At 43.7% G+C, this 18,859-nt stretch overlaps 1 protein-coding gene across 2 annotated transcripts in view; it reads right to left on the bottom strand.

Annotated features, from left to right (window-relative positions):
• The window catches only part of UBASH3A (ubiquitin associated and SH3 domain containing A), a 21,562-nt gene extending 3,020 nt beyond the window's left edge, over window positions 1–18,542 (bottom strand). Inside the window, exons 1-12 of one of the 2 annotated variants that reach the window (XM_017730174.1) lie at window positions 18,356–18,542; window positions 15,009–15,062; window positions 13,492–13,678; window positions 11,934–12,132; window positions 11,069–11,238; window positions 10,001–10,209; window positions 9,095–9,221; window positions 6,868–6,976; window positions 5,821–5,943; window positions 4,948–5,040; window positions 3,818–3,962; window positions 263–369 (exon numbers count right to left, since the gene is read on the bottom strand). In XM_017730174.1, the coding sequence (XP_017585663.1) occupies window positions 263–369; window positions 3,818–3,962; window positions 4,948–5,040; window positions 5,821–5,943; window positions 6,868–6,976; window positions 9,095–9,221; window positions 10,001–10,209; window positions 11,069–11,238; window positions 11,934–12,132; window positions 13,492–13,678; window positions 15,009–15,062; window positions 18,356–18,468 (1,636 nt within the window). In that variant the 5' untranslated portion in view covers window positions 18,469–18,542. Of the gene's footprint in view, window positions 1–262; window positions 370–3,817; window positions 3,963–4,947; window positions 5,041–5,820; window positions 5,944–6,867; window positions 6,977–9,094; window positions 9,222–10,000; window positions 10,210–11,068; window positions 11,239–11,933; window positions 12,133–13,491; window positions 13,749–15,008; window positions 15,063–18,355 lie in introns of both variants that reach the window. The other variant, XM_017730175.1, reaches the window with a different exon arrangement.
• Window positions 18,543–18,859: the final 317 nt, after the last annotated feature.

Consider the following 18,859-nt stretch of genomic DNA (forward strand, 5'->3'; position numbering starts at 1 on the left):
TACACCCTGATGGAGAAAGACCAAGAAAAGCATATACTTTTGCAATTTAGTACTCTACTGTCTCAGTTCTATATTACTTTTTTCATTTCTGTCCCATAAATTGCATTTGTGTTACTTCAGCGTATCCCAGGACAAGCACTGAGTCTGCCTTAAGCTCTGTGCAGTGCCAACAGCACATTAAATGTGCTTCTGTTGGCAAGTCTCTGCCAGTTCCTGTTACTGCAACTGTCTGACAGAATATACAAAGACCTGAAACCTTTACCTTTGCTGGGGCAGGCAGTGATGATCTGTTTTATAACCGCAGAGCTTCTGCTGACATAGTCTTCATAACTTTCCGATGGCACCAGAGAAGAGAGTGGGAAGTTACCCCTGACAATAAAATCACAACTGTGTGTTAATCTAGGTGAATACTAGGACATTCTTAGCACCATTGAATGACTACACCAGAGAAAAGGCAGCTAGTTAAAAGGTTTATCTACTGATTTGGCTGGCACACTGTTACCTCTGCTTCTCTGGAGCATTAGCTTCTCTCTGAGTAATTTCCATTAAATCTCATGGCTAAGTCTCACAGCTCATAAAGCACCAGATGCAGGCAAAACCAGGTTCAGTAAAACTTATAGTTTACAGTGGAGATTATTTAAAGCAGGATTTATGCCTAAGGAAAGCTTTGAGCAATTCTGCCAGCAGGGACCACTGCCCAGACACGGGCAGCAGAGCTGCCTGGGTCTTCCAATCCTGACTGAGTTCAAACAAAGGAGAGACACTGATGACATGAATGTTTGCAAGATTTGGTCCCTCAGCATTAATCTCCTCAATATACCAAGTGAAAAAATGTACAACAAACGAGGCTTATCTGCATTGTTGGTCAAATGGATAGTAAAGACTGTCACTGCTAGAGTTCAAAAAAAGGTGTTTCCAGGGACAGTAATCACAATGCATCACTCTGATGATTTAGCACTTCTGCTGAGGCTTTCTTCTTTCTTTTATATACCAGGGCCTTTCAGGCACCCAAAAAAACTAAGAGCCAGACCTTCACACTGTTGTAAATCAGGGCAGCCTCAAAGCTCTGGTGGGCCTTGAGTGCTGGACAACATGCCCCCATTTGCAGTGGGTGAATATGGTAAAACCAGACCCTGGTATGGTGGTGCATCTTTCCCCCCTGTTGGGGAAGATGAAACAGGAAAGCCTTATAAATATGATTGCCTGACAAAAGATTTTGGGAATATGAAAACTACAGGCGACATTGAAATGAAAGCCACCTTTGAAATACCAAGTCTTAGTTACTGAACAACTGGAAAACAATGGTATGGCCGACTGAAGGTAATCCCCTCTTGATTGAACAATACCCTCTGCTTGCAGGCAGGTCCAAGGGTCAGAGCAGACCCTACTAGCTCAGCAGAAGGGGTCCAAAGAGTAGTTTTTAGGAGTTAAGATGTAACACTCTATGGTAATATAACAATTCTTATAGGCTGTATGTAAATGCTATAGGATTCGTATCTTGTATTAGACTGGTTAGTGACAATCAGAATATTCAGTACAGAAGATGATTTATTGTATTGTAACGAGGACTTCTGCACATCCACTCTACTTACTCCCTTACCCGCTTACTCTCTTGCTCTCTTGGGCCTGCTCAGAGCTGCCAGCTGCAGCTCTAAGCAGTGCCCCTATACCCACGCCCTTTGCAATAAACCGCATGTTCCAAGATCTGACTTCAGAGATCTCTCGTCTCCGTCCGTCCCGACCGTCCGACCCACCCAAGCTCCTACACCCCCCCACCCTTTTCAGGCCACACTGTGATCTGTGAAATGCTCATTAAGCCTCAGCCTTGATGAGCAGCCCCTGGGCTCAGCTCCTCTGGAGTTTATCAGAAATAATCTGCTAGTCTGCTCCCAGGAACTGCTGCTGTCCAATGAGCTCCTGCTTTTTTTTATGAGCAGCCTTGGAATTTTTTTTTTTCCCTGAATGGCATGATGTTCTTGTTCTCACACTTTCAAAGAAAGTGCCAAGCCAAAGTGGGGCCAGGATGAAACCTTGCTATGACTAAAGCCCATTTCTTGGGGCCCTATAAACAGCAGCCCAAAATGAGACCCTTGGAGTTTTCCTGGACCACAGCAGTGACCAGAACTTCCCTGTGAGTGGGACCTCTCCAAGCTGGGAATCTCCCATTTGCTGCACTTGTAGGATCCCCAAATAATGATGGATCCTGGGCTGATCCCCCCACTCTTCGAGGCTCAACCCTTTTCCCTTTGAGGGCATGCAAAGACATCCAAAGTGAGTATTTCACTGCTTTTGAGAGGAATTTTTCACAGGTACCTTGCACTGACTCTTTCTGTCTGCGTGTCCACACATGTGCATGTGCTACAGCAAATACACCAGCAATGCTGCTGTCTTAGATGTTCAGGTACTTTAGATACCTAAGCTTACTGTAAGTAAGCTTAATTAAAGTTGTAAACTAAGGTAAATGCTGCTAAATGTTGTTCCTTTTGACACACACACACACAGAGCTCTTGTTTTATTTCTGTTTGGATTGATTGACTGCATTTTGTTTGTTGGGTTTTTTTTCCCCTGGTGTGCCTTAACCATCTAGTCAGTAGCAGAGTGAACCTTGCCAATGAATTTTGTTGTGCTGGCACTTAATATTATATCTGATTTTTATTGACACTCTTGCCAGTGATTCTCTAAGTGATCGCAAACACACGTTTGTAACACCTGGCACCCAAGGATTTTTTAGCCCTGAATGTGATGGGAAGAAACTGGCATTCTATGTGCAAATTTATAGTTCATCCACCCTATTTTTGCCTGGACCTGAGTGAGCTGTGAGGGGCCTGAACACTGTAGTTAACATTGCCTTAGAGCCTCCTCTCTGAACCTCTCGCTGCTGTGCATTTGCAGTTTCTTTTGAGGCAAGTGATTTTGTACCAAAAAACCCTAGAGAAAACAGTCTGTTAGTGAAAAACATACCAGAAAGCTCTGCACTCCAGAAAAAGAAGGATTTTGGAGACTTTATGCAGTCTCAAACAAAGATACTTCCTTGGCTGTAAGGAAACCATTAATACATGAGATGTTTCCTTCCCCCCTTTCTTGAATATGTGGGAAATCCCAGAGACAGCTGAGTAATTTCCTGGATCTGGCTGAGCACTGCAAACACTGAGCAGCCTGCTTTGAGAGCAAAGATGAGGAGCTAGATTGAATTGGAGGCTTTTCATTTCCTGCTGGGCTGTGGTTTGCAAGTGCGCAGAAAAGGCATCACCCCTCACCCCACCAAGTTATGAGGGCTCCAAAAAGTCCTTGCTGAGCACAGTAGTAATCTTTGAGCAACTTAAAATGATGCCACAATCATCAGTTAAAGTGAAGTGCTCTTATCTTGCCTGTCCCCAAAACCTCTTGCTGCTGCCCTGCGGATCCTCAGCCAAGGGCTGGCCGACCTTATCTAACGTCACATTTCTTTGTCACTGAAAATCAGATTATTCCTCACATTCCCAAAGTGTTTTCACATGAACCAAAGATAAAAGCAAAGCTCCTGGCACCTGGCATTAATGCCCATAATGCAGCTGTGATGGTACATGTCCAGCTGTGGGCCTGAGCCAGCAGCTCTCAAGGCAACACCAGAGCAGGGCTGGTCCCATGCACAAGAGGTTTGTGTGAGTGCACCCATGTGCTGGTGACAACAGATCTTATTTTGATATCTTATTTTGATTTGACTTTGACCAGAATCACCCCACCTCTGCAGTGTTTTTAATGATTTATGACACATAAAAGGATAAGATACCTCAGGGAAAAACCCCATAGCTTTATCAGCCAGACGCAGAGCCATTACCTATAACTTGTGTCTATGTCGTAAGATGCCTCTACCAGTTCTGCCACAGTCATGAAGTTAGGGATTGCTCTGCTTGCTTCCCACTTGGTCCATTCAAACAGCCCTGGTTCCACCCTGATTTTGACTCTTTGATTTAATTTAAGCCCTGAAAGAACAAGAAACAGATCTTAGGGGAAAGGTACACTCGAAGTGCTGCATTCAGGCTATACATTCTGCCTTGTTTGCTGTTGTACTTTCATTAATGAAAATTAATTACTTATTGTCAATTGATTAAAGGAAGCCACCATCATATTCTTGTCTGAGTAGTGTAAAGGGACTGCAACTTATTATCATCATTATTATCATAATCATAATATTTGAAGCTCTCTTGTGATGCTCTGCTAGAAGGAAAAACCTCAGTAATGTTGCAATCTGAATAAACTTCAGACAGGAAATGCTTTTACCATTTTTTTACAGCATTTTGCTCAGTGTTCATCAGTGGGGCAGTAAATTTTCCAAACTGTCCAGTATTAGAAATGGAATTCTCTTGTCAAAAGAAACATTATTTTTTGAGTGTTTTCAAGAGAGGTTACTGACTGGCAGTGAATGCATTCTAATGTAAACATGATAATGAACTGTGAACCTGCTGAAGGGGACAGGAGGTAAAAAAAGAAAAGAGGGAGAGGAAAGGAAAGGGAAGAGGTTCTGCAATATGAAGGATTAAAGTAGTTCAGCTTGCAAAAGAAAACATGAAAGCAGTCATCCATGATTCACATTCAGATCCTTCAGAGCCCTGGAAATAGCTGATTTTTGCCTCAAAATATTTTCTGGAAGAGATGGCAGTGGTGATTTGGTGAACATCTACTAATGCTGAATTCAATACATGAATGTTTCATGTAACATTAGGTTCCACTTTAGCTATCAAGGACTAGTGTTAATGTCATCCTATCCCACAGACTGTACACACACCAGCAGGTTTGTTGCTGCCTGCATTACCAGCTAATCAAAACCACCTCATCTTCCCTGCTTAAAGAGAACCACAAATAACCACAAAGCTGTACATCTTCTTAATTGCTCATGTCAGAGACTTCATAGAAGTTTGATGATGCTTCCAGTGTGGCAGAAGCACCTGGCAGGTGTTGCTGCCTTACCCCGCAGCACGTGCTGAGCTGTCTGCATGCAGCGGAGGGCGGGGGACGAGTACGCGGAGCTGACTGTCACCTCCTGGTCCAGCAGAGCTTCCCCTGGATGGCAACAGCAGAGTGTGACAGATGAGAAACAACTACAAAATACTTCCTGCAAAAAGCCAGCTCAGAGCTTTGCAATTTTATCAACATGGGATACATTGACAGTCCCTTTCTATTCATTTTTTTCACACTGTCTGCTGATTGGGCTCATTAGAAAGCTCATTCTGGTGGAAACATCAATTCTAAAAGGAGTGTTGGAAAGATAATTACAGAAGATTCACTCCAAATCTGCAAACAGCAGTTAGGCATTTGGCTGTCTCCATATATCTGAACCATCAGAGACAAGCATTTGCAGCAGACCAGCACTGTCACAGTCACGCATCTTGCTCAGGGAGCACAAACAACTTCATCTGGTGAGTGAATTGAGTCAGCCTAACCCACACCACCCATCCTCCTGCAGCGAGGTGACCACACTCTGCTGACCATGGAGCTGCTTCCTCTGGCCAGCCCCTTCACTCCTCACTGCCCATTCAGGGACAACTGCGTAAGACATTAATCCCTTGCAGACAAGCAGCAGGGCACAGGTAATATTCTGGCTTCTTCCTTTTGGCTTTCTCTGCCAGGAACTGGCAGAGTTGGTCTCAAAGACAAGTAAACAGCTGTGTTCTCTATTTTGCTATTTAAGAAGATCTTGCAGTGGTTGCCCACGGAGAATTGTGGCCAACATTGAGTGCTGGTAGGAAATTTTTCTGCTATAAAGCCAGCATGAGCTTTGGCAGATGATGACAGCCGTCTTCCCAAACCCTTACATTTGCAGGAGGATAATATCCAGCTTACCTATAAGCCTTGACTGGAAAATACCACAGCAAGATAAAGGAGGATCACATTCAAACTGCTTCATGCCGTCTTTCCGCCTTGGCAGGGAGGAGGGGAAGTTCAGATCCGCTCTGTAGTATTTTCCTGAAACAAAGCAGGACATTTTTCTGTGGCACAAGGGAGGCAGCAGCTGTGTTATGTTCATGTTACAGACAGTCAGTGTCACTGATGAAAAACAGCCAGTGCTATTACCTTGAAGGGGTCACATTTTAAGGTTACAACACTGACTTGGGAAATCACCTGTCCTAACAGAATAGCACCTCTTCTGTAAGCTCAGAAGGAGCAAATGGGGAGGAGGAGAGAAAGAAGAGGAAATCATGAGAATTTGGCTTTGTGGGGCTCCAGAAAAACAAAAATCTACTCCCTATCTTTACTCTTTTACTATTGCCAAAATGACCAAAAAAACCATTTCCACTGAATCAAAATGAGACCAATGCATTGATTATGCAGCCAGAAGGTACCACTCTCCTTATCTGGTGTGAATCTCACATACTGAACATAGGGAATCTCCAGCACAGCAAGGCAGACTTTCAGCATAAAGCTCTCACTTCTGTGTCAGGAGGAAGGAAGGGAACAAGAAGGTAGAAGTTCACATTTCCCTGTTTTGGGTCAGTTTTCTTCACCTAAAACCATACTTTTTTCTTTTTTTTTTTTTTTTTTTTTTTTGAGAGAGAGAGGAAATTCAGATTTTAATTTAGGTCAGTGCTGACGTTTCATTTCCACCACAGATTGCCCAGGTTGGACTAGTGACATAGTGTGCCTCTGATCAACAGCTCATGATTCTGACTCAGGCACAGAAAGGTGGAGGGGTCTGACAACCACCACCTTGCATAATGAGAGGTGGTGAGTGTGCTCCTGTGATTTGTTCATGTATCAGCGAGACAGTATTCCTCAGTAGCACAAGAGTTTTGTTTATCTGCAGAGTTTGCACTGAATCTCTTCTACCCATTACTGGGATTAATTTGGTTTGGTCCTGGTTTTTGCAGGTCCTCCAATTACCTTACTCACCATCTGCAGTCAGGCACTGCTGAAGCCAAGATTTGCCAAAGACCTGATCCACTGTTTCCCCGTGGCGCATCACCAGCACCCCTCTCCGCAGGGAGGTGTTCTGAGACAGCTGGGGAAAAGGAGGTTTCATGAGAATGTTATCTATAACCTTCAGGAAAAGCCTGGATTCCTGGAGAAGAGACAGTATAACAGATGCCTGTCTTTAGGACAGTGATAATCCCGACTGGTTCTCCACCAAAGGCGAATGAAAGAGATAGAAAGATAAAATCATTAAGGTTGGAAAAGTCCTCCAAGATCATCGAGTCCAACCTTTGACCGATCACCACGTCGTCAACTCAACCACAGCACTGAGCGCCACATGCAGTTGTTTCTTGCACACCTCCAGGTTTGGTCACTCCACACCTCCCTGGGCAGTCTGTTCAATGCTTGAGCTTCCTTTCAATGGAAAAATTCTTCCTGATATCCAGCCAGAACCTCCCCTGGTGGAGTTTAAGGCCACCTTCCCTTGTCCTGTCAAAGGTGTCATCCCTGACCCTCATGGGCTGCAGGTTTTGTTTCTGTGTTAGCACTAGTGGAAGACAGTGCTGGTAACAGATCTTTTAATCTCAGTGTGGGAAGGAATCATAACTTTAATTTATATCCTATGGTTGATATAAACAAAAAATGGAAAACCAGCTAAGATTTAAGTGGTAATGCCCTTTTCTACACCAGCACTAACACCAAGCTTCTGCTTTTCCTAATGAAAATACTACTTCTGCATTTTCATAACTGTGTGGCCAAATCAAAAGTGAACCCAGATCTCCTACAAGGCCACTCTTTAAACTCAGACTGCATGGAATTACAAATAAATTTGAAGTAGTTTGGGGTTAGTATACAATGCACATTAAATACAAATGAGAAGAAGATAAGGAGGAACAGGTCAAAGGTTTTAAAACTTTAAAACAGTGTTACTGCTGCAGCACTGAGTTAAGTGCTCTGCATCTTCAGCAACAGAGAAGGGAACTCTTAAGAAGTGGTTTGAGGTTGATATTCATGCATTCTGTTAAACACTTGCATTTCTGCCATGAAACGCCCATCAACTGCCACAAGATCAGAGTATAAACCCAAGGTTTTGTGGTCTTCCTATTCTGCTTGAGAGGAACCCAGAGGCCAGGGAAACTGTACACTGGAGAACTGCCCATTTGCAAAACACATTCCTCAGGCCAAGCCTCAGCTCTGCCACAGATCTGACCTGGATAAGAGAGGCCAAGAGCAGCCAAGAGCCAGAGGAAGGATGTGTGACTTGTGCAGAAATTTCTTACAGTCATATACACGGTGTCCTGGAGGCCCCAGGATGGAAGTTCCCTCAAGGTGCCCTCAGTTTCTCTGATGTTGACACAAACCAGCCCAGGGTTATTGCCCAGCACAGCAGGAAGAGAGGCTGTGGGGCCAGCAAGCCAAAGAGGTTTCTGAGGCATGTCTGTGCTGAAAACGAGTCTTGGCATCCCTGACAGAGCCAAAAAGGCAATGCAGATGAAAATCTGCTGTTGGAAAAAATCAGAGTCTTTATTTGTTTTGCTCTTCCTACCAGAAGATCAGTGGAAAACACAGGAAAAATTGATACCTGTTGATTTTGAACGTGGGACAAAAACGTGATCCTACCAGTGCTATTAACCAGTCCAGCTAGCTGTTCTGTGCACTTATCTGCACTACCTACATATCTAAAAATAAAAAAGAAAATGGAACATTTAAATGGGATCTGGGACCATGGGAACCTCCAAGATGACATCCACAGAATCTGGACATAAGAGCAGCCATGAATGGTGAGCCTAATTCTGATATAGTTACTCTGGCTGAAGCCACGTGGAAGTCAGGGGAGGTCATGCCTGTGTCTCACCTGTCAGACTTATCTCCATATCCACTGAGGCTGTGCTCAGAGAAACCTGAGCAGAGAACTCATGTTTTGTGCTATTATGACAGGAATAAGGAAATTTATGAAAAGCAAGTGTAATATATATAATATGCATTACAAAAAAAGTATGAGATGTTATACAATACAGTATGAGTGGGTATGTACATATAAACCTACAACATAATAAATAAACGAAACAACATGTGTAAATGTACAACAAAACATGAAAATGTGAGGGAGGAAGACGAAAATACTATTAAATTTACTAAATGCCATTAATTAATAGCATATCTGCCAAAGCATGTGGCAAAGATAAGAAATGGAAAAAACAATTACCTGAAGAGAAAGTACATTGGTTACGCTCCTTGACATACTGGGATTATGGCCCTCCCCATTCAGCTTTACATTGGGTTCCTTTTCAGTTTTGGTGAAGGATCTTGAAGCTGTCTCAAAAAGATATTCCCTGTAGAAAAAGCAGAAGCAACACACACACATACACAAACATACAGGCACACACACAAATAGAAGAGACTTTTGAGTCATGGTATTTTTTACAGGATCAGTAAGTCGGGATTCATGTTCCATTCAATACTTTTTGCACACTTGCAATCCACCTCATCACTTTGCTGTTCATTTAGAATATGCCCCATAAAAATGTGGTTAAAATATTAGGAACTGATAGTGTATGTTGGGTGTAACCCTGCTAAAGTGGGACATTCAAGCAGGAAATACTACCTGGTGGCCTCCTCCCTTTCTCTGAGACATCAAGAAGTGCACCAAAATTTCCCTGCCTAGAAAAGTCAGCTCTAATCTACAAGTAGCATCAGCTGTGCTGTCAGCTGCAGAATGAAGTGCAGGAAGCCAGGCAGGTGCCTTCTGATACAGGGCACATCAACAAGATAAGGGTGGTGCCAAGCTGCTGGAGCAACCTTTGTGTGGTTTCATTTCAAGTTAACTCTATGAGCCCTTGAAATGAGAAAAAAGAAGAGAGCAGACAGCCATGCTGAAGGCTCAGCCTGCCCTGGCAAAATGTGCTCTTTCAAAATTCATTAGGGCGTTCAGGTTTTTCAAGAGCAAGCAGGGGTCATCCCTCGAGCAGCTGAACTTATGAACTCTGGGTGTCTGTGAGTGTGTGTCCTCTCCCTTTTCTCTCAGAAGGTGTCCCAGCATCCCGCCCAGACCCTCAGGATTCCCCCTCTGCCCACAGGTCCCAGCAGGGAGAAGCTGCCATTCCCAAGTTACCTGTGCTTGACCCACGTGTCTGACTCGTGGGCTTTCTCGGTGTAGTTTTCTGGGAGGAAGCCCCTGCAGCCGGTGCGGTGCGAGATGCCGATAACCCAGCCCTCACTCACGTCGCACTGCTGCGTGGGGTCCACGTAGATCAAGTCCCCAGCGTTGATCATGAGCTCATCAATGTTCTGGGGCTTGTACTGGAAGAGGGCCCTCAGCCTCTGGGGGGACACACAGCAGGGTCAGGATGTTCTCTGTGCTGCAGCAGCTCAGGGGATGGTTGTTCCCCTCTCCTGGACACAGAACCAGTTCTGTTTTCCACTCTGCAACGTGCTCTTTGGTGGCATTCCAGGAGAGGAAAAGGAAGACTCTACCACATTTACAATATGTGTAAAAACAGGCACTTGGTTTTCACAAAAATACTTTTTTTCTCCTGTTGCTGGTACAGACTTATTTGAAAGCAAGCATAGATCTGACCTATTTTTGTGAATTGCTTGCAGCTCTCCTGAGTGTGACTAAAATCCAATGTGAGACTTGTGACAAAGTGATTTACTGATCTGACAAAAAACTGTTGATCATTCCATAATTTAAATTTGGAAATGAGAACTGAAACAATGTTGACAGGTTTCAACGAAGAGTCTGCTAAGCAGAAAATCATCAGTGAGAGCTGTGCCTTGCTCACTGCTGCAATTTTCATCATGGCTGGAACAATCAAGAAAACTAATTTTGCTGAATGGAATTTTACTGCAAAACTGTAAACCGACAAATCCTAGCAAACATTAAAGGATGATGATTTCCTGTCTCTTTTATTTTCTCATGTCATGGTAAGATTAGTTTTTTTTTCCGCTGGGGTTTGGAATTAGATTTTGAGACACGCAGGTCAAGCAACCTACCATAATAAAAGTATTATCTACTGATTCAGGAGTGCAGTTTTTCAACCCAAAATGGCACTGGAAACAACCAAGCTCTTTGAAACAGTGTGCTGAGCAGGCAGAAATTTTCTTAAGGATGGAAAAGGCAAGGTAAGTGTACCAAAGAAAATCAAGGGCTCAGGAAATGAAATAAATCTGATTCCAGTACCTGGTAATGCACAAAACGCATGTCCCGTGAATAGAGAGCAGCCACCCACTGGCAGGGTTCCCCTGGGTTAATGCATTTGGCCAGTTGTTCCAAAGTCTTCTGATGGTGAGGATAAAACCTGTGGGCCAAGGTAAGGTGGAACTGCTTCAAGGAGGGCTTCACGTGGCAGTCTAGGGATGAAACAATCACATCACAACACAGAAACAAAGGGCATTTAAAGCTCCTCTTGTTTTATCCTACATGCTTTGCTTGATGCAGGAAATATCACAGTAACTAGTGGTAGAGTAGATCTACTGAACAATGGTTTTGAAGGGTGTCATGGTTCTAATCATGCCAAAATCATTCACAAATGTGGACTGGATTTGCTTCCTGGCTTCATCTGCGAGGGAAAAAAAATGATCAGGGTTTGATTTCCTCTCTCAGCCTGAGATGTGTTGAACTCATTTCTCCCAGACAAAGCTGTGGTGGGGCTGTGCCCCTTCAGTCTCCACTGGTGATGCAGTTTCCCTTGGAAAGGGGATTAGGCCCTATTCCCAGGGATGCAGTCAGGCCATCAAGCTGGGCCACAGCACCATGGAGCTGGGAATCTGGGGAGTGTTACGTCCCTGCCCATCTTGGATATCCTGATCAATGGCCTGCCAAGTTGCACACAGGATCATTTCAGCTTTTAGACAAAAGTGTGGTGTCTTCAAAGACTAAAACATGCTCCTCTGGCCTCTCTGCCTGCAAATGTGTAGAAGGAAAGGGTGCTTGCTGGCAGGAATATATCAGCCAAGCTCCCCTGGAGACACAGGTCATATTTTCAGTACTGTGGCTACACATTTGTGCTCCAACCCACCCATTTGCCCTCTGATGTTGGTCCTACCTGCCAGAGCTGAAGCCTCTGATGAGAATGCCACAGCAAACTCTTTGAGGACATTTGCCTGTCTGTCATCAATGAAGAAGCCAAGGTAGCTGGGAGATGCATGTAGTGTTAGGGAAATGGATGGTGGAAAGCTCTGGGAAAAGCTGTCACCAACTCGCTTTAAGATGTCATACAATAATTCCACTTTCTGGTCTTCACACTGAAAGAAAACAGAGGAGGAGCAGGCTTTACCCACCAGCTCACAGCCAGTGTTGTAGCCTCTGTCACACAGCACTGCCAGAAAACTGTGGGGCTACAAACTTCCTGAGAAACAAAAAAAACCCTGGGAATTTGCCTGAAATTCCTGGCATTAAAACCAGTTATAGTGGGCAGCTGGATCAGCACAGTGTCCTGGTTCTATAACAGGAGATGGAGCCTTTAACCCAAGGTAGCCTGGGTAGGAAAAAGCCAAAGTATTTTACCACCTGACAGGTGTGCAGTAACCTGTCTGAAATGAGGCAGGGATCATGATTTCCCTCTTCAGTTCTAAGTAAGGATTTGTGTTACTGTTATCCTACAATCCTTTGCTGAGATGTGCAAGGTGAGGGTTACAATGCAGTTGTCTCTTCCAGACAGGCCTTTAAACTTGATGCTTCCCGAGAGCATGGCATTCATTATTAATTAATGATTTTGTTCTGTATAATTGTGTTTAATGGCCACAGAGCACCATTCTGTGTTTTGCAACAAAATAATCTTACTTTCACTGTGTCTACTTTTTGGCATGGTTGTGATGACCCACCCTTAGGGGGAAGGAAGCTCTTGATGGTTTAACACAAAAGTATGATGAACAAAGTAATTTTTATCCAGCTGCTCTAGCCCAAGCCTGTTTCAGCACATCCCAGATACAGCTGATGATCATGTGTTGCACCACCAACATGCTAAAATTGGATTCCAAGTGTCTCCAGAGTTTTTTCAGACATGTGACTCTTTGCTGGACTTCTCAAATGATTTCACAAAATCTTCAGTGGAAAGGGTAAAATCTGGGACACACCACCATAGCAGTGAGCTGCTGATGTGGTTCTGTGGGGAAGGCAGAGCTTTCCCTGACATTCCCACAGGCTTGGTACCGATGTTGTCTGCATCTTATGGTAACCCTGTCCCTTCTGCACAGCTGGCTGATGGCAGCCACTGCTGCCTTGGCTGGGAAGGTTTATCATCCTAAATCCATGCAGCAGTGGACACGTGGAAGCCTGACAGCAGCTGGACTGCACAGGGCTGCTCTAGATGGATCAGCTACCGTGAAACGTCCCACTCAAACATAAAGCATCACTCAGACATTAAGCATCACTCAGACATAAAGCATCACTCAGACATAAAGCATCACTCAGAAATTAAGCATCACTCAGACATAAAGCATCACTCAGACATTAAGCATCACTCAGACATGAAGCAACGTGCCTGGACCTGGGTCGTGTCGTTTGATCACCAGCAAGTTCTGGTGTCAGACAGCAGCAGGTGGCCCAGTTTCACCAAATATCACCCAGCAGAATTTTGACCCTTGCACTCTCCCGTGCCTCACCGTGAAGAAGTCGCAGAGGGTGACGTGTGGGAAAACCTCGTGGGCTCTGTTCTTCCCGCACTGGCGCTTGCTCTCCTTCCAGAAGTCCTGCAGGCGGCTGTGCAGGTGGCCCGTGGGGCACAGGTACAGAGCGTATTCCTGAGGGATTGGGTCATCCAGGGAGGGGTCGTTGCAATGGGAATGCAGCCTGAAATCAAGAGCATACCCCTGAGAGTGAGGGTGTGCACCACTGGCTCTTGTTTCCTGTGGCTGAAGGCCTCCATAGCAGAGATCAGAAAAAAGAAATACAATTTTAGTATTTTCTTACAAATGAAAAGCTGAAATAAAAGCTCCTTTTTCTCTCTGAAACACTAAATAATGGAGACTTCTTTTTTTGTCTGCTTATTTTTTGAGTGCTTTACATTTTATCATGTGTCTTCACTTCTGTCAGTGTCTGAAAATGACAGAAAACAAAAACCACTTTTTTAGGGGTTTGGGGTTTTTTTCCCCCCTTTTCATGACTGGAACAGAGGACTGGAGGAAGAAAAAAGACAGTGGGTGGAACATGTTGAAGAATGACAAAATTAAAATTAACTGAAGATTAAAAAAACACTTGAAAAGAGCCTTTTTATTCAGCCCTAAGAAAAGCAAGAAAGACAAATCAGAAAATTCACAAGCAAAGGGCAGAAACTCATATGCCATGTGATTATGTCCTTTAGCATGTCCTTCACATGCTGTATGTTTGTCTTTGCAGCTGTTGGATTGGGAATGGTTGTTGGGAAGTGTGGTAGCATCCCTGAAAAAAATTATTTGGAAAGAACATGCCATTCTCAAATATCTCCTCTGGCTTTTCACTAAAGAAAAGAAAAAAGAAGAAAAAAGAAGAAAATCGAACCAAGGAGGGGGGAAAAAGTGAAGCAAAACAAAACCCCGAAAAAAGTGCAAGGAAAGACTGGATTTAATGTGAAGGTGAGTTAAAGCAAAAAAAAAAAAAAAATCAATTATCAGCACATGAATGACATATAAATACTCTGGGAGAGTCTTGGTAGGGAGGAGAAAACTTTGTGGGGTTCAAAATTGAGAAGTGATTTTAATTGTAGTAATACCTCCCTCTGACCATCAGCCTTTCCCTTTGTGGTGAGCCTTTCTGTTCCCCTTCAGCTGGTGTTTCTGCATGTATTTGTAAGAGCAGTGATGGGTTTGCATAAATTTTCCCTGTTTCCTTGTTCCTTTCCCTCAGGAGGCTTAAAGTTGAGGAGGATTTTCTGACCAGACCAGCTGGTTCCATGAACTGGCTTATTGGTAAAAGTAGCTGCTTCTTTTTAATTTGCCTGGACCTTCCACAAGTAACCTTGAGTCCCAGAATAAGTACAAATACAAATATTTCTCTCTCTGAGTGAAATAAATTAAAAAAAAAATCTCAAATTCAGGTTTGGTTTTTTTATGGCAGGTAACTTCAGTGACAGAATGAGCACATCAACAGGGATTTTTAGGCAGGTTTAATATGAAGGCCCACCTTAGAAATCACAGGTACTTACCATTTTGCTGCATCTTCTACTGTCTTTTGTCCAGTAGCAACCAAGGCCTTTTGCCTAGAGAAAGCACAAAATTGATTCCTCAGAACAGCAGAAAGAAAACTTTTATAAAGTAAAGGCATTTAGTGACTGTGGTCACCAAGTCTATTTTGCAGCACAGGCAGGACTTTTAGTAAGAAGTTTTTCCCTAGCAAATGTTAATGTTCTTGAAACTTTCCAGATAGTTTTGTTCTTGGTAGGAAGATTGGTAACCTGTCCTCCCCATTAGATGCCTGCCTTTGTGTTCTGGAGGTGTTTCCTTAGAAGCCCTACCAAATACATGTATTTCCTTGGGGTCAGATAAACCATCCATCCACTGCAAGAACAGAGTTTTCTTGGTTCATAGGAAAAAGGTTCTGATTCAAGATGCCAGGCCCAAGCCCATACATTAAAACTAAGCAAAACACACTTATATTGGGGTTTGAAATCCGGGTTGAGGTTCACCCACAGCCAGCAGAGAGCCAGGTCTAAGCCAGCAGCTCAGTCCAAGATGAGGGACAAAACCTCTCGTTTCTCTCTGTTGATGCAACTTCCGTTCTCTGGGGTTGGATTTGATTCACATTTCCTTTTCTTACTAGAGTTTTCAAAAAGCCAGCCATGTGTTTCACATGAGCAAATCTTTGTGCCTAAATACTGGGTGATGGGGGAAGGATTCCAGTGTTCAAACAGCAGCTGCACCTATGAGCCCCATTTCCATCCGTGAAATGCACCTACAAACTTCTCAGAAGAAACACGAAGGGGACGTAGAGACAGTGGACACTGGAAAAAACTACTGAATTTCTTGGCATCTACTGAATCCCTTGCCATCTGCTGATGTCTTTCCTTCTCTCTTGAGGCCACCCTTTCTGGCCACTGGCTTCTGAGGGCATTGAATTTTGTTGTCTCCTCCCATTTTTGTTCTTCACCCATCCCCGTGACACCCGAACACACATGAGCAGTGTGTGCATTGAGCTGCAGGACTCAGGTTCATCCTTATGTTCCCTCCCAGTCTTCTGTCTTCTCTTTAGTGTAAAAACTACCCTTGGGCTTTTTAATAACATTTGTATGCAACCATGCCTGGCTCCTTAGTGAGGCTTGACATGGATAAGGACAAACGTGAGCTCAGACTTTACCTTCTACCTTCCTTTTCCGTAAAGTGCATCAACTCCTGTGGCCAGATCAATGCACAGCCACGAGGTCCAAAGCCAGCCTGTGCCCTCTGTGATGGAACACTGCACGTTCCCTTTCTGTGCCTTTGCTGAGTCCTCCTTCTCCATCACACCAAACACAAACAACCACTTCATAACCCCTCATTGCACCTCCAAGTGAGTGTTTTACCACTTCATGCAGTGCTGCTCCTCCCACCTGAGGACAAGCTCTGTGCAAACAGCCCTGGAGCCAAAACAGCGTTTGGCTTCAGCTTTTCTTTACCATGGGGCATTCAAAATTAAAGATAATAAGACAAGGGAGACCTGAGGCCATGAACTGCCATCCTGCTCACTCCTGTCTCATTGTTCCCTTGTGCCCCTCTCAATACCTGTTCCCACTTTTGGTCTCATCTCATAAGTTGGCTGTAGGATGATTCCCATAGCACTAGGGTTGCATTAGGCTGTGACTAATCCTACACTTCCATCATGAGAAGTGAAAATTGAAAAATAATGCAAAGAATAAATTCTGCATGTACCAATGTCTCTCAGATAAACAGTAGGAAAAAAACATTGAAAATCTGTACTGAAAGTAGATTAAAAATAAATCTACAGTGAGAATAAGCTGGCTCTTCCCTAAAAAAGAAGCTGCAGGCAGCATTTCTTGTATAAATTTGTTGATCTTACGCTAGACTTGACCCTCACATATTTGAGTTTTGTTCATTGGGGAAATGTTGCTTTGGCCTATTGGTTCTACATGGTGAAAGATTTTGTAATACTTCCACCCCACCTCATATTTCTCAGGCTAGGACATACCAAAGAAACTTTTCAGTGCTTTCATTCATGGTTTAATTGAGGGACAGCAGAGACAGCTAAAAGGTTTTATAAAAATGCAGTCGAAATTTTGAAGGTCCTAAAGTCAAAAAAAGAAAATAAAATTTTTAAAAATTGCTTTTGGGCCTTTTGTTGATTTGCACAGTATTTCTGCTGCTGCTTCTTGATTTTGAACTGGGAAGCACAAAGTCATCTCAGTAACAGCAGGAAGGGTTTTAAAGGGGATTGGAAAAACATCACATAAAGCAGAAAAAAATTCAAAAAGTAGCCACTACTTTGGGGTGACCAAACTTAAAATATTAATAGAGAAATGACGAGCCATGTTTTCAGCCCACAGCTAAAATTCCACTGTGCATCACTGGGAACAAGGGACTCACAGTTCCCTTGTGAGCTGTGCCCATCATGTCTGACATTGATTGCTTCCACAGCTGCTCCCAAAAAACAACACAACACTTAAAAATGGAGCCTCTTCCACTTGCTTAATTTTCAATCAAAAGGGAGAGAGATATTGCTCTTCTTTCTAAAATACTTTTTATGAGGGGTTCTCTAATATTTAAATAATAATATTTACTTTTTGAACAGTTTGAACCAAAAATGTCCATACTTGCCCTTCAGAAGTTGGAAAATCCTCCCCAAAACTTGCCTGTCCACCAGGAGAGATGTTTGGGGGAGGAGTGGCCAGCACTTTTCTTTTGCATTAACTTGTTTACCTGCTACCAGTTATTCTTTCATGTACTGGAGTTGCCAAGAATAGGGCTTCGTTCTTACTACTGTATTTTCTAGGCAGGACATGATTTTTGGAACACGATCCTGATTCAAGACAGGAAGAAAAATTGACAGACTTATGGGGCATCTTGTTAAGGAAAGCTTTTAAAGCAGTTTCCAGTGACACCATCCAGCAGGAGACTTTTGCCGGGCCTAAAAGAAAACTTCAGCTAGAAATTACATCTATATTTAATTCCCTTATAATAAGAGTGTTTAATTCCCTTATAATAAGAGTGATAAGCAGAAAAAGATGAAAGATGATGTATCTCAAGAGCAAACTATGGTCAACTTCTCAATGCATTGAAAAGCCTCTCAAATTCTGGATGTGGAAGGGTGTGAATCTTTGGATTTACACAGTAATTTAGAAAGTGGGACATTGAGCAGATTGCTTTTGCTATATGGGCAATACACACTGCTCTGTATGAAATTCAGAGCAAGACAGGTCTGATCCCTGCACAGGGCCATCACCCCAGGAGCAGCACATTCTCCTGATCAAAAAACCGAGGTGCCTTTATCGGGATTCTATGGGAAACACCTCATACCTTAAATAAATCTCCCTCTGCAAAGGCAGCTGAGCAAACTACTCACGCGATATGAGCCGGGAATCCTTTGGCGAGGAGAGGCTCGAGGAGTGCAGAGGTGCTCCTGCTCCGGTGCTTGTTGGACACCTTTGCATACAGCTGTGCCTCAGCCACCGCCATCTCCTCCCTGTCCTCCCCTCTCCGTGTGCTCGGTGCTGACAGAAACTGGGAGGTGGGAGGAGGGTGCGAAGGAGGGAGGGAGGGAGGGAGTCAGAAAATGAAAGAGAGAAAGAGGCAGATAAAGTAAAAAAAAAAACCAAACCTCACAGCCCTTGTGATCTTTTCTGACAAAAGCTGACATCCTGTTTTCATAGAATCTGCGCCTCTGAATTTTTGTTGGAGGGTGGCTGAAAAAGAAAAAGCTTTTCCCATCTGCCCTGGCAGAACAAGATGAGAAGCCCACAGGTAACCACCACCATCAGAGGGGACTTGCTGAAGGGGCTGAGGTGGAATCTTTTAGCTTTTCACTTTAAACTGTCTTGTGAAAGCCAAGAAATCCACCTCAGCTGCA

The sequence above is a fragment of the Corvus brachyrhynchos genome, unplaced genomic scaffold (genome assembly GCF_000691975.1).
Source record: "Corvus brachyrhynchos isolate BGI_N302 unplaced genomic scaffold, ASM69197v1 scaffold413, whole genome shotgun sequence".
Taxonomy (NCBI): domain Eukaryota; kingdom Metazoa; phylum Chordata; class Aves; order Passeriformes; family Corvidae; genus Corvus; species Corvus brachyrhynchos.